The sequence below is a fragment of the Erpetoichthys calabaricus genome, chromosome 7, assembly GCF_900747795.2.
Source record: "Erpetoichthys calabaricus chromosome 7, fErpCal1.3, whole genome shotgun sequence".
Classification (NCBI taxonomy): domain Eukaryota; kingdom Metazoa; phylum Chordata; class Cladistia; order Polypteriformes; family Polypteridae; genus Erpetoichthys; species Erpetoichthys calabaricus.
Window position 1 is genome coordinate 108,189,248 of NC_041400.2, and position 16,627 is coordinate 108,205,874.

The window sequence follows — 16,627 nt, forward strand, 5'->3', positions numbered from 1 at the left end:
TTTTAGACGAGCGTCCGTATCGTCTAGGTGTGTGAACAGCCCCCCTGCTCAATCCCCCTACGTCAGGATCAGAGAAAGTCAGCGCAAGAGAAAGAGAAATGTAAGTTGGGTAGCTTCTCAGCCATCTGCCAATAGCGTCCCTTGTATGAAATCAACTGGGCAAACCAACTGAGGAAGCATGTACCAGAAATTAAAAGAGCCATTGTCCGCAGAAACCCGCGAAGCAGCAAAAAATCCGCGATATATATTTAAATATGCTTACATATAAAATCCGCGATGGAGTGAAGCCGCGAAGCGCGATATAGCGAGGGATTACTGTACCCTACAAAAGCCTCCTCACGCATATGAAAAGACAGCGCCAGCAACTGCCTATCAAGATGTTCTTCAGCCGCGCACCCAGACACCCACTGCCTACTAGTACTCCTTCAACGGAAGAAGACAACAACACACCTGCTGAAGATACTGCACCACCTGAAGACTCTCCTACTGAGGTCGTGCCTTCATAGGTTAGTGGTTGTGTGTAAGAACTGTGTGTGTGTGGGTGTAATTAAATGTACAGTACAATAATCTACTATATAAAAGCGGTCGGGATTGTCCTTCCGTCCCGTGAGTGCAAAGCGTAGCGGTATTCCGCTTATCACAGACTTACTACTTGCGGCTTGTGGTACGAAGTGACGCGATGTGAGCAGAGTTCAGGTGCTCCCATCGTTCCCTTGCTTTTGTGCGCGATGCGCTGGAAAAATAGACAAAATTATGTCTCTGGAAATAATTAATGTTGATGGAGTACAAATGCCTCACCGCGTAGTAAATATCAGGGGAGATATTTAAAACATGCACACAAATTTCATAAATACTGGGAAAGTTTTACTTAAAACATGTGCACAAATTAACTAAACTGAGGAAACGTTTTAATCAAAATAGTTTCCATTTATTTATTTTTTTCTGCCCATGTTCTCTAAGGGGCTCTGTATGTATTAAATAGAGGTTTTTTTTGTACCTTTTCTCAGTGCATGGCAATTAATGCTGATGACACCCTCTGGCCAAACTGAAATTTACAAGAACGTTAGAAAAGCAAAGTTGGTTTACTCAATTAAAATGGTGATGCCATCCCCCAAACCTGCTGCAATAACTTCATTAATCAGTAATATTTAAGGGAAGATTGATCAACCAGAAAATGTTACACACTGCTCAATATCCTAGTGCACAATACTTATTCTGCTGTTTAAAAATCTTGATGGATGTAGTCAGTCCAATGCACACCTTTACTGGAAATACCCTCTTTCAGAAACTGCACTAATCCCCAGACAATGAGTAGAAACCTTCACAAGCAATCCTAAAGTAAATGTTAAACACTCCCCACCGTATTTGGTTCAATTTCAGAAAACTAGTTGAATAATACTGTTCTTCACTGCAAAAGTAAATATAAATGAAGTTTCTTGCCCTTTAGTTATTTATTCAACTACAGCTTAAAAAGTGTGACACAAATATCATTAACAGCAAATACATATCTCACTTTGAATTACCTTTACCGCTGTAATGAGACGAACATAATCACTAAGCAGCTCAGAGAAAAGGTAGAAGTCCGCATATGCCTGTTCTTGGTGAAGCTGGTCAATTTTCTCTTCTACCTCAGCCAGCTGAGAAAGAGCTCTTGACAATGCTGTGTGATCTTCAGAGTTTCCAAGCATGGCAGCACTTTTAGCAAAGGCAGCTGTATTAACAGAAAGCTCTGAATGGGAAGAAAACATCAGAACATAGTCAATCAGAAACATCTAATATGTTTATATAGAACAGTGTAACTTATCTACCATATTTTACAAGAAAAGGTAATTACATTGATAAAACAGTACATAATACTTGTTCTGAAACTACTAAATATACTACAAACTTGTTGTCAGGAATGGGCATTTCAATATTTTCCATTTTACGCACTTTTTAAATACACTCTAAGGCAAGGGTTCCCAAACTTTTTTCAGCCGCAGACCCCTTTACCAAAAACTTTTAAAACCGTCGACCCCCTAATTACATGCAATGGTTTTTCATATCCGCACTTGCTTTGATATGTTCGATAAGACAATGAACAGACATGTTTGTGCTACATGTATTTTCATGCATTCTTACGTGTGACTCTTTTAATGACACATTTTACCTTTTCGTTCGCAAATTTGGTATGTAATGTGTTTTTTATAAATGATTTTACTTCTTAATTAGGTACCTATTGGAATCATAGATATTTTGAAGTAACAAACAAATAGCAGTAGTAAGGGGGTCTATTTTTGCTGTCGTTGACCCCCAAATTTTTTCATTGAAACTATCGACCCCTAGAAAGTTCAAATCGACCCCAGGGGGTCAATATCGACCACTTTGGGAACCCTTGCTCTAAGGCATCTTTAAATCTTCTTTTTTGCTATATTCATATCCCAAATTCTACTTGAATCATTCAGACAATGGTCTACAGAGTCTTGAAGCCAACAAACTAAACTGCATTCTGGTAACCCTGGAGTGCCTATTTACCTTCAATGGCTTTTCAAGTTCCAGGTCTCTTTGGCAGTTTCTGAAATGCTTCACTTAAAAGAGCCATATTGTATCACTCCTTATACTCAATGATCACATGCCTTGACAAACATCTGGACAATTCTAGGCAATATGATCTTACTTTCCAGTTAGCACATGCTTTTCACAATAAGCCAGTAGGTACTATGGAATAATGCCCACTTCTGTGGTCTCATTCTTTCTTATTAGTAAGGGGCACCTGCCAGTATGTGTGCCCACTAGCATCCTGTGGGAACATTATATGTTTCCAGACAGGTTGACTTGGGGTGTCCTGGCCTACTGCCCTTCCAGAGCGCTCAGTCCACTAACAGAGTACTAACTTTTAGTGGTGCCCCTTTTTCACATTGTCATGAAAGCATGTGTGACCAGTGCATGGTCTTCTCTCACTCTCTCACTGTGCCTTGGTAGACTCTCTTCTCGTTCTCTGTCACCCTTTTGTCACTGGCTGTCTCTCAGATCACCTGGCAACCCACCACACAATGTAATACAATGATCGTTTATTAAAGTTGTACTATGTGACTAGAGCACAGTATTTGTATGCACATGTTTTGCCATGTGATTTGCATAATAGAGCTCCTATAAATAGGCATTTTGAAATATTCAGGCAATTTAGACTTTTACTGCATGGATAGCTTTACTACTACATTATTTTCTATGGAGATATCCGTGTTTCTGACCCTGCTTAGTCCAATATAGGGACTAGTACACTAAATATTTTTCTGTTGTATTCAAATATTGAGTTATACTTTCATTATTTCAATTTTTTACTTTTTCTTTCATGCACATGTCTTGGTTTTATGTTAATTTAGGGCTAATGACTTCAAATGCAGACACAAGAGAGAAAAATATAGAAACACATTAGTAAGAAACAGTTTTTCTTAATGGTTATCTCCATTAAACTGGCAGAGAGAAAGAGAGAGATACACTAACCTGAAATGAGGATGGAATACACACAGAATTGTTCTAGAATTGTAATGCATATATGAACAAAAATACCCATAAATAAATGTTGACATTCCATACTTTCATGTCATATTCATCTTTTCACCTAAAATTGGACTAACTTGTGTTTATAACAAAAATGTCAACTTTTATTTCAATGTGCTGTAACATTGAGTCTGTACTGTGCAAACTACTGGTCTACAAAAGATAATTCATTCTTTGATCATATATGAAACGTGTAGACTTTCTCAAAAAGAATTCATCATTATATCAAAACAGTCTCAGCAAAAGCATGCTATGCATTTACAGACTTTATACAAAAGACTATCTATAAATTATTCAAAGCTGAAAGAAATCCATGCAGAGACTAAATGTGCACACAGCTGAGAAACTGTAAGAAACTACTGCATATAAAAAAGGACAGCCAGCTTAGATCAGAAAGTACCCTTAGAACAATTAAAAATTGTCGAATAACACATTAAGTGTCTCTGATAAACTGCATTCATTTTCAAACGTTGTGAAAATTGACTATGTATCTCTGGTTAGGCAGTGTGCATAAAGAAACAATATACAACAAAAGTGTGATTTTCTCTGAAAATATCAAATGTATACATTTTTCAATACCATGCACAGTGCAGTGCAATAGGTTTTACGTTTAAAAAGCCAGACAGTGCTGTTTTTCTTATAATGCACTCTTCATAACCATGTCCTGTGAAAATTCAGACGCTTGTCTCATATATAACAATTGTAAAAAAAAAATATCTTTGAAAAGATATGTCTCAGGACAGTCCAAATTTAGTGTTCTTTTCCAAGCAGCATACGATTGTTAGCTGTATGCTAAACTCTAAAAAGTCAACAAGGCCACAGTGGCTTATTAAATGCTGAAATAAAGAAAGAAAGTGATACCCAATGGGGAGAAAACAAAACCAATGTCCCCTGTGGAAAAGCATGTACAGTAGCACTGTGAAATGCTTAAAAAAAACAACTTTCACCTTTCATCTTAATCTTGAAAAATGCCAGCTCTTGTGATGCAGCACATTCACCCAGCAGTAAAATTGACTCCTGTCCTAATACACATCTCTTTCAGTTGTGAAAAGGATATAAGTGATCAACTCTAAGCTCTAACATGTTTAATACATTGAAGTTCGTTAGGATCAATTTAGATCTTTGGTCCGATGAGAAAAGTTAAAGAAGAGGTAACATGACTGTAACCATGAAGTTTCACTTAATTGAATATAACTGTTCTAATTATCACTTGGAGCTAAATACTTCAGTGCGAATAACAAAGTGTAACGATAACTTTCACATGCAGACGTTATGTTTACCAGATGAACGGCTGCCTAGAGTTTTATCTGCTACACATTTCAGATTTTTTTTTTTCATATTTGGACCTAGATATGAACATAGCAATAGTTTTTAAATATTTGCTGTGAAAAATCCCCAAGTAGCAATGTGTTAGTGTATATTGCAAATTAGCATTCAAATTTTAGATAATATAGAATTTCCATTTTCATTTTCTACAGATGCACTCTAATGATGATTAAAGTATTATTCTTCTAGCTGACATGTTGCTTGTAGAGCTTTTACTGTCACTTATTGTACAATACTAAAGGCTACAAAATGTACGATGCTTGACTGAATTTACTCTTATAAGGTACATGCATAAATCACAATTGAATTCTTTCTATTACCTATAGTAGTTTCATAACCAAGAAGGAACAAAGGACATACCCCTGCGTTAAGAATTACACATACAGCCATGTACAGTATCAGTCATTTGTTTTATATTTTAATCCTATATTTGTCCTTGAATTAACAGTTTATTATTTATTTTTGTTGTGTTTATTCTTGTCCCAGTTTCTGGACTATGTCAGGTGTTTACAATCCTCTTTATGCATTTTCAGCTGTTTAACCTAATACACAAGCTTTCTATTAACACAAGAATCCCTGAAGACTACGAAAAAAGTCGTAATCCTGGGCCACCTTTTACTTATGTTATGCACATGTACTTTGTCAGCAAGCCTATGTTAATCAAACACAGGAAACTCTGCAGTCTACTTGTGACTTTACGCTTTAAGAAGGGAAGTAAATAAATACAGTGGAACCTTGGTTTGCGAGCATAATTTGTTCCGGAAACATGCTCGTAGTCCAAAGCACTCATATATCAAAGTGAATTTCCCCATAAGAAATAATGGAAACTCAGATGATTTGTTCCACAACCCAAAACTATTCATATAAAAATGATTAATACAAAATATAAAGTAAAAATGCATAAAAGAAATTAACCTGCACTTTACCTTTGAAAAGAATAATGGCTGGTGTGAGTGAGTTTCTAAACTCTTGTGGGATTCCACCCAACGGGACGACATGCGGAAGAGCATCCCAAAGCAATCGCAGTCTCCCAGCGCTGTAGCAGTTCACCGTAAAAGCGAATCCGAAAAGATCGCGGACATGCTATAAGCGCCTGCCATCGATGGGTGATACAAGGAACAAGGAACATTATAAATGCGCAGGGCCCTGCCTGACTGCTGTTGCTGCTTCAAGCTGAATAAAGCTGGTGTTGCTAAAGTACTGAGACTCAGCTTTGTGTTTTAGTGTGCAAGACGGGGACTCGCACGTCACAGCACACACAAACACACACACACACGCACGCACACACACACATGAGCGCGCGTGTGAACACACACATACACACGTGAGCGAGCACACACACACACACACACACACACGTGAGCGAGCACACACACACACACGCGCACGAGCGAGCACAGACACATACACAAACAAGCGCGTGTGCACACAGCGAGAGAGAGAAGAACCATCAGCTCAGTTGTGATCACATGACGCTCAGCAGACAAAGAGTATACATACTACTCATACTGCAAGACCCCGCTCGTTTATCAAGTCAAAATTTATTAAAAATTTTTGCTCGTCTTGCAAAACGCTCGTAAACCAAGTTACTCTCAAACCGAGGTTCCACTGTACAGGTAAACAACGTTCGATGTGGCTTTTACGTAAGCAACATATAAATGATTTTTTTATATAAAGACCATCAAAAAACATAATTGCAAACAGAACTTTGCACGATATCTTGGCAAGCTCTATTGGCCCTACTGTTTTGTTGAAGAACACGTGTGTGGCAGATTCACTGGCAGGACAACTCCCGACCCCTTGCTGCATCTTTTGCCTTTACTCCTTGGTGTAGCTGTGTTGTTCCTATGTGTGAGTGGATGTTTCACGTGGGGAGGGCTTCTGCTCTCTTTTTCCAATGTAGAACACTCATCCTCATCTGAGTTCACCTCTGTTATTGCATGTCTTTATTTGAAAACTAACAGTGTCAGATCGGGGGGAGCGTGAATGTGACTGAGAGAATAAAACTGAATAATAAAACAAGAACGCTAACCTTTACAAGTACTATAAATTTACACTGGCTGTTACAGACTCAAATCAAATGTATGTTTTTATTGTATAATAATAATAACAATAAGAGTAGCTCACTGCTCAAAATGGTAATTTTGGTTAGCGGCCAGAGTCGAACCCACAACCTCTTGATTATGAGTCAGCAGCTCTTACCGCTGCACCACCCAAGCAGTCGTGTCAACGTCCTACCCTAACCAGATTTCTTTATCTTCAGTTATACTTTTGAACAAAAGCGCAATTGTACCTTTTTTGAAAGCGTTTATTTTATAGTTGGACTTCAGTCTTCACACATTATACACTTCATATCAAAATTTTGTCATTAGTAATATATCATGCAAAAAGTTTGTTTTAGGTATGTGTTCAACATTTCTTGCATTTCTCCCATTTTCTGTTGTCCTATACAGTGGAACCTCGGTTCACGACCATAATTCGTTCCAAAACTCTGGTCGTAAACCGATTTGGTCGTGAACTGAAGCAATTTCCCCCATAGGATTGTAAGTAAATACAATTAATCCGTTCCAGACCATACGAACTGTATGTAAATATATATTTTTTTTACGTTTTTAAGCATAAATATAGTTAGTTAAACCATAGAATGCACAGCGTAATAGTAAACTAAATGTAAAAACATTGAATAACACTGAGGAAAACCTTGAACAACAGAGAAAACTAACACTGCAATAGTTTGCGTTATAGCGCTATCAACCGCTGGCTAAAAACACTTTTTTTTAATGAGGTTTAAGCACAGGGAAAAAAATGAACATTTGAAAAAATCCGTAATTTAATAAACCACCAAGAAAAGTAACATTGCAACAATGCATTCTACGAACCAATCGCTGTAAACAGAAGTCAAAACAAAATCAAGCCCAGTGCATTCTTTAACTGCCTTCTCTACCTTATGAGTCCAGCCCTCTCTCGCGCTGCCTGTGTGTGTGCGCGGCTCTCTCTCTCGCGCTGTCTGTGTGTGTGCGTCTGTCTCTCTCTCGCGCTGCCTGTGTGTGTGCGTCTATGTCTCTCTCGCGCTGTCTGTGTGTGTGCGCGGCTCTCGCGCTGTCTGTGTGTGTGCGTGGCTCTCTCTCTCACGCTGCCTGTGTGTGTGCGCGGCTCTCTTTCTCGCGCTGCCTGTGTGTGTGCGCGGCTCTCTCTCGCTACCTGTGTATGCGTGCGGCTCTCTCTCTTGCGCTACCTGTGTGTGCGTGCGGCTCTCTCTCTCTCGTGCTTCCTGTGTGTGTGTGTGTGTGTCGCACGCTCTCTCGCTCTCTCTCTTGCTCGCTGCACAGGAAATGCACAGGGAGAGACTGAACATGTACAAACCGAAAGGGAAACTGGCTTGTTCGTATACCGAATGTGTGGTCGTGAACCGAGGCAAAAGTTTGGCGAACTTTTTGGTTGTAAACCGATTTGTACGTGTACCGAGACGTTCGTGAACTGAGGTTCCAGTGTACTTACATAGATTGTTGTAGACACGGAACACACATGAAATGCATGTGTTCCAAATAACGATATATTATTTACCCTATACAACTCCAGGCACCTCACAGGGATGGAACAGCAGCCTGCTTGCTACTTGTGCTGATCGACACATTTACAAAACAAAAGACGCTAATAGACAGGTGTAAAATAGTTTCAGGTGGCCCGAGATTATGATCTTTTTTTGTAGGCTTCAGGGATTCTAGTGTTAACCAGATCATTGTAGACATGGAACACACATGAAATGCATGTATTCCAAAGAACGATATACTATTTACCCTATACAGTTCCAGACTTACTTCACACCCATATAAACAGGCTTGAGCTGGGAAAACTTTTTGTCTGACTTGAGCTGTGTTTTTTTGTGTGTGTGTGTGTGGGGTGGGGGTTGTGCTCATTGACATATTTGCAAAACAAAGACGCGAACTTAAGGTGGCTCAGGGTTACAACTTTTTTCGTAGGCTTCAGGGATTCTAGTTTTAAAAACTGTAAATAAATCTTAAAACTGAGTTAAATCACATACTAACATATATAAATCATATACTCACATACTCACACGAGACTAAATTAAAAGTAATAATTTATTTTCACTATAATATAATATTAGCCATGCTCTGTTACATTAGTTTTCTGTGCAAGCCCACACAGCTAATTCTGTAACATTCACTTCTTTCATTCACTCTCTTACCTTTCCTGTGGCACACTAAAGTCTCTACGCTTGTGTGAAGTTTCCTCAGCTGCTGGTCAAGGTTTTCGAATTGCTGCTGCTTTTCCTCAAACCACTGGAAAATGAAAAATGGAGTTCATTTAAAACAAGAAAACCATTACAAATGAAGGTTACACAAGCAAAGTATGTTTCTTGATTTAAAAAAAAAAATCAACAAATTAACTGTGCCTACAGGCATAGCCTGCTAATGTAGATGGGACTTCCAACTACTCAGCAAATTACTATCCCTTTTTTGTATTGGCACAACCTTAGAATGCAATTGGAAAGACTCATTAATTCATCTCATTATTCAAGTCCAAAATTCAGCTCTTACCGCATCCGATTCATTCATCTTGATTGTCATTTTGTTGACAGCGTCGGCGGCCTTGTTTACCATCCTCAATATTCCTGCTCCACTCAGCGCCTGAGTGCTAACCGCTCTCGGCAGCTAGAATCAAATGACAAATAAGGGCAAACAAACCGGTTAACTGGCTGGAGGTTTAGCTGGACACCATAGGGAAAAAGATAGTACATAGGATGTTGGGTTTTCTCCATTCCCATACATTTCAATACTGTAGCATTTAATTTTGTACCTTTATGTCTTAAATTCTCAGAGGAAAGGCATTAAAGAAAGGTTTTCAATTGTATTCCCCCACCATTTAGGTTGCCTTATTTCTTGGCAATTGAATGAATACTGCTGTGTGTCAATGTATATTTAGAAAAGCGAAAGTTTCAAAGGAATTCAGGAGTAGACAAATGACTGTACATGCATGGAAACCCTAAATTTCTGTAAGTTTCAAATTTTAGCAGTTTTCTTTTGACAGTAAACCGCAGCTGTTTCCAAACATTACCTGAAATGTGTTATTTAAGGTAATTTGCCAAATATTTATTGCATATCTAATAAAGGGCTCAAAGCCATTTTTTTATACTGAAAACTTCAAAACTAAATAAAAACTTATTTTGCATCCAATTACATTTTAATTCAGTGCTGTTATTTTATGCTGATGCTGGCTTATTAATGTGAATTTAACTCTGCTATGAGCATTCATAAATATATAATTTACAAAGAAACACACTGACATAACAGAGAAGGACAGCTCCACTGGCAGAGCTTAGACAGTACTAGGATTGATGGCTTGATTATATTTATAATCAGCAAGTGTTTTAGTACTGACTGTTTGGAAAACATCCGCATAACAATGAAAACATCACTCCTCAGCAATGCACTGTAGGAATGACCATGAAGACTCTTTTTCCCCATAGGAAAACCAATTCCAAATGAAATTTTAAAAAATGGTTGGTGTAAAGAAAGATAATGAACACAGATGCACATTTCTGAAATAGAACATTGCAGGAAACTACAAGTTATAGCAATGCCTTCAAAGAATGGACAGATATTTCTACAGAACAAAGTTTATTAGGTCAAAAAGTATAATGAATTCTATTATATCATAAAACACTATGTTAAAATGAGAACATATTAAAGAAAGTGCAATTTGATTCTATTTTTTTCCATAGGAAAAGAATCCAAAAATCTGTGGCTGTGGAAATATATGAATTTCAAATCAGCAAAGTAGAATATGTGTTCAAATTAATGTTTTAATTCTGAAACAAGAATCAGAACTAGTAATGTGTGTTTATAAATTGTAACTGTTCACAGCCAGTATAGTGGCACAGCAGATACCACTGCAGAGTTCCACTCACAAACCTCAGGGTCCTTACGTGTGAGATTTGTAAGATTACTCAGCATTAGGTGTTGTTGTCTTTTCAGGAACACTGGTTTCTTTTCACAAGAAATATTTCACAGCAAAAATATTACAGCTAAGAAAGGAGAGTCATAGATCTGGTCGCTGCAAAGGACAACTCCAAGGGTGGTCAAAGAAGTCAATGGAAACAACTGGTGGAACCTGAGTTTCAAACAAAATGAGTAAACCCTTCTGAGGTACCTTTATTTGGTATTAGCCCTATGTCAGCATCTTAGAAATGGTTTGGTTAAAGTGAACACAGACATATGTGTGTAGGCATCACGCATGCTGGATATGGGTTCTGGACTCACACCCATTGTGATAAAGGGAGTGAGTCAAGATAGGTTTTGGATTAGTTTGACTACGAACTGGAAAAATGAAGCAGATAGATAGATTCACATCTGTGAAGAAAATGTTATAACACATGCAGAGGACATGAAAGAAAAAAAATTAAAAAGTTAAAACTTTAAACTACAAAAATATTTGAAAGCATTAAAAAAAGCTGAAGAGATGCATACAGCAAATTCTTAAAACATATAGGGTGAAATATTAAATATAATCCAAAGTTTTCTAATGATCATCCGTGATGGCCCCAGAGGTTGCAGGATTTTACTTAATTTGATAATCAAACTTTGTTATTATAACTTGTTATTTAATCAGATGTCTCAGCCAGCTTTGTCTGAAATATTAAAACTTAATAATGCTATACATTTTATGAACTGAAATTCAGAAAATGCTTAATACTGTCCTGACCTTTAGTATACAGAGATCCATTTAGTTTCTATATTTTTTCATTCACTTTCTTGATTAGAACTTAAGTTTTAACTATCTATTTTTATTAACAATGCAAAACAAAAAATAGGTTGTCAACAATAAGCTAGGAAACCTGATAACTATTTTTACACGAGGGTTTTGTCATTATATATAGGGAACTTTTTTAATATAATAACATTCAAACATTTGGGGAAACTAATTCATTAAAATAATTGCTAATTTTCTCATAAAAGTAAAGAAAAGCCAAGCAAAATGACACTTTTTATTGGCTAACTACAAAGATTACAATATGCAAGCTTTCGAGGCAACTCAGGCCCCTTCTTCAGGCACATCTTGCCTGAAGAAGGGGCCTGAGTTGCCTCGAAAGCTTGCATATTGTAATCTTTGTAGTTAGCCAATAAAAAGTGTCATTTTGCTTGGCTTTTCTCTACATTCATAATGGCTAACACGGTACAACACCCTAGTACTCATAAAAGTAAAATAAACATTAATAGTAATTTCTGATGCCACAAAGTGATGACAAGAAAGAAGGACAAAACACCTAATTAAATAGATTATTCCATTGCCCACAAGAATTGACAGCAAAAATTTGCAGCCACAGTGGACCAAGACTGGACATCCCTGTGGTAAACCTTTACTTTAAGGTTTACTGTTATGTTGGTCTGTATCTTGTGCAAAGGTTGCCAATACTGCATTTCCCATATACTGTTCAAATTGCCCCATAGCAAATTAAACATGGTCCTACAAAAACAGCAGCCCTAAAGATCAGAAATTTGAAATTGTTTATAATTAGTTAGTAACACATTTTTGAGGGTGCCTCTACATTTCGAACACATCAGCTAGATGCCCTGCTACACTATATATAATAAAAATACATTTTGGTTCTATTCTGTTGTTAATATCCCTCTAAATAACATCCCATAAGCTTTCTTTTATATACAAGGGGGCTCTGCCCCCTGCTCGCTTCGCTCGCCTACCCCTGGCGTTGGGTATCCTGAAATACATTAGTTGAGCTCGTTCGTTTTGGAGCCGTGCCCGCTTTGCTTGTGGCATTTCAGACGCGCGTTGTAGGTGCCTGCGTTCATTGAGTTTATCCAGGCAGGCTCGTGTTTGTATATCCGTCAGTCGAGCTCGTTCATTTTGAACCCGTGCCTGCTTTGCTTCCGCAGTTTCAGACGCACGTTGTAGGCGCCTGCGTTCATTTATCTTATCCAGGTGGGCTCGTGTTTGTATCGTTGAGCTGTATTGTGTTTGAATTTGGTGTAAAGCGTTCAGCGGTTTGTACAATCCCAAGCAGCACATTATTCCTAACTTCACTCCGCAGTAGTGCCACTCACATATGGCGGTGACGCCTGCGCCTTCCGTACTATCTCAGGTTTCACTATGCCGTGTAGTGTGGACATTTGCGGCATCCGTACTCTCTCCAGTTTGACTTTGGGCGGGGTGCTGAATCCTGTTGTGTTTGTTTGTTCTGTGGCCGTTCTCTGGGGCCGTGTGTTAGTTGACCCGTTTGACTCTGGGGCGGGCCGCCGAATCCTTGTTTTTGTGTGGCATATGGTTTGGATGTGTGTAGTGTCTTCCGTGTGACTGTGGGGTGCAGTGCAGAAACTTTCTCGCGCCTTCTGTACTATCTTTGTGGACCTTTGCGGACCCCGTAGTGGCTTCCGTTTGACTCAGGGGTGCAGTGCAGAATCCCCTGTCCTGTGTGCAGAATCCTCTTTTCTGTGCGGTGTTAGTTGAGCTATGTCGTTTTTGAGCCATGATTACTTCGTTAGTTGAGCTCTTTCGTTTTTGAGCGGTGAGTCCTTCATTCGCGGTGGATCAGACTTCACTTGCGGTTTATGAGACGCTTGCTGTAGGCGCCTGCGCACTATGTCTCCTGCGTCCATCGCCGTGTACCTGGGTCCGTGCCTTCCGGTTTACCATTCTCAGTTAGTAATATGGATTGTCTGGAATAAAGAACCTTATTGTAATATGTCGGCAGTGTTACAAGAAAGCACAAAAAGTTCTCACAGTGTTGGCATTGTTATTAGCAAAGACAGAAGTGCAAATTTCTTCTATTAATCAATTTATTGTTTAAATTAATTTTTCATATTTTTTTTCCTAACTTGCTAATTAAATTTTACTTAATGAAGCTCATGAAGACGTTGTTTGTTTTTTTTTTTTTTTAACAAAATTAATTTATATTATTTGTAGCACTGCCTTGTAGACAGGTATAGCTGTTAGGCTTTTACTCCAGTACTTATATAGAACCATATACTTTTTTCACTTTACCATTTTTTTTAAGTCTGTGTTTTCAACTAAATAAAAAATCTGTTTTCACTACTTTTATATGCCGACTCTTGTTTCTTCAAATTCTGAAGGAACCAGTGAAATGTTTAGTTGTGGAGTTGACATTACGGTTTTATGAAGAGAGCAATGCTGTGCATGTTATCTTTTATTTGGTTCTCCTTTTTTCTTTATATGATTTTTACTGTATGGGAAGTACTAAAACTGCTTACATATTAGTCTTATTTTCCGATTACTAAAATCTCCCTGAAGTGGTTATTGACAGTAGTAAGCCTAGAATTATTTTGTGTTGCACCATTTCACTTTTACTCTCTTTTTGGTGCTTTGGTATCACTACTTCTACCAAAAATTGTTGCACAATAGAATCTTTACCTAGTCACGTCAAACTGACATCCACTGGAAGCATGTTCCTGTGAGACGGTGACCTAGGCAAGGAAAGTAATAATCAGCCCGGAACAAGTGGAATTGAAAACCTTGCAGGTCCAAATGGGGTCAGAAATAAAAGACAAAGAGTAAAAGACGCAGTAGAACTTCATAAAGACGTTCAAAAATGTTGGCGCCATATACATGCAGAGCAGGTTACAGATTATGAAAGCAGTGGAATTTGAAAGGCTCAAAAAAAAATTGGCATACGCAGAGCAAGTTCAAAAATATGACAGTACTAAAATTCGAAAGTGCCAAAAAAAAGAAAGTACAGATCTCATTTGCGCAAACAAACGGAAATTACTTCTAGGTGAAATAACGGAACAGAAAAAAGAGATCGAATATACGGACATAGGTGATATGTCGGAAGCATGTAGATATTGTTAGGCTTTAAAGTTTAAGTCGGAGACTTGTAGATCGTCTAAATTGTGTTGCCCTCACGGAAAAGTACTGTTCCTTCCCAATGAAGAGACGTTTCCACAAGAATTAAACAATTTGTTGTTTGGTGAAAGTGAAATCCACAAACACTACAGGCAAAATATACGCGTCTACAATAACCTTTTTGCGTTCGCATCATTCAATTCACAAAATGTTGATTTACACAATAATGGGCCATACGCTATGAGAATATGTGTTCCCGCAACAATTACAGCTACGACAAGTTTAGTTTAGAAAAAAACACTTATGATCACGGAAAGGCGATGCAACATAGAATCGTAAGAGTTAAATGATCTGACGTAATTGAAATTATACAGCCAGTAATGAATACAAATCCATACATCCAAAAGTATCGCACTTTACACAAAATTTATCAGCAAAACACAAAGAAAATTTCTTGGATTTCTATATGAATATGAAAGATCACAGTCGCATTGATAATAAACCCACATGTGACAAATTGTCAGCGATAATACTTTCGAAAGACAGAGATATAAAATACAGAGCAGATATTCGTGTATATATCCAAAGGCAAAGGATGATTCATCATTTATGTCAAATACATCGCCACATGCTGACCCTTTACTCTTTCCTTTGCTTATCCCAGATGGCGCAACAGGATGGTCGTACAATATGAAAAAAATGCATTCAGCAAAATGAATAACATCCACACAATATTTTGGGTCAAAATTAGCGATACATTCACATGTATTTAACCCACTTCTATCATCTCAACGTCTGTTGCAACATTACATTATTAATGCATATATATATAAGTCGCAGCTAATCGTCTCTTCTTTATTAAATCAAATCAAGCTAAATGTAGAGCAGAACATATGAAAGGTCTCATTGATCACGTTCAAAATTCAATCAATAGTTCAGACAAATTCAAAATAGGTAAAGCAGTAATATTACCATCATCATATCAAGGTAGTCCAAGAGCACTGCAATCATTATATCATGATGCAATGGAAATATCCAGAACTATCGGCCGGCCAGATTTATTTCTTACAATGACGTGCAATCCACAATGGCCAGAAATCCGCAGCTTCTTGAGAATAATGCCACCTGCTACATCGGCTCTGGATATTCCTACTTTCACAAGGACAAACATTTGAAAACGTCGGTTTATTTATAAGAGACAAAGAAACGATATTCACTCATGGCCAGTTATACCTTGCATTATCACGCTGTAAGACCAAACAAGGAATCAAAATTCAATGTGATCTTGAAGAAAAGTTCATTCCAAATATTTTTTACTGAAGTTTTAAAAATCAACAGTGAACATAACGAATATGTAACAATTCCCATGAAATAAAAACACTTTAAATTGTATTTGCACAGGACCAAATCCAGTTTTAAAAACTGCCCCTTGTGTAAAAATTTTAATTGTATGCCAGCTCAATGTAAAAAAGGCTAATGTAATGTTTATCTCTTTGCCTATATCAACAAGTAGAGAGAAAACCCCTTTAATTAAAGCTAACTGAACACCCTACCCCCATTATAGCCCTTGCAAGCCTTCCAGCTTAAATAAACTTTATTTTGGTCTCTTTACTTCTGAAATATTTCTCATCAGATGTACACCTAATATGATTGTTTATCAATTACAAGTTTCTTGCATTTCTTTCACAGCACTAGCAATTATTGTCACACTTATGTGAAAGTTCTTATTGAACTGGACAGGTTATCAACACAGAAAATTAAAATGTGCAACATTTGGTCTCTTCTCCCTTTACAAGAAAACAGGCAACTTTCACTTAAAGTAAAAGGCTGAGATCACAATTAGGTATTTTGGCGCAGTGATTCATTTAGTTATAATCTTAGAATGTTACATTAAATGAAGAGTTAATTGAGAGACACTGCACCA

The 16,627-nt window shown here is 37.7% G+C and overlaps 1 protein-coding gene across 2 annotated transcripts in view; it reads right to left on the bottom strand.

Annotated features, from left to right (window-relative positions):
- snx2 (sorting nexin 2) overlaps window positions 1-16,627 on the bottom strand; it is a 125,430-nt gene that overhangs the window by 19,987 nt on the left and 88,816 nt on the right. For both annotated transcript variants that reach the window (XM_051929976.1, XM_028805250.2), the window contains exons 9-11: window positions 9,426-9,539; window positions 9,074-9,167; window positions 1,524-1,729 (exon numbers count right to left, since the gene is read on the bottom strand). In XM_051929976.1, the coding sequence (XP_051785936.1) occupies window positions 1,524-1,729; window positions 9,074-9,167; window positions 9,426-9,539 (414 nt within the window). The remainder of the gene's footprint in view (window positions 1-1,523; window positions 1,730-9,073; window positions 9,168-9,425; window positions 9,540-16,627) is intronic.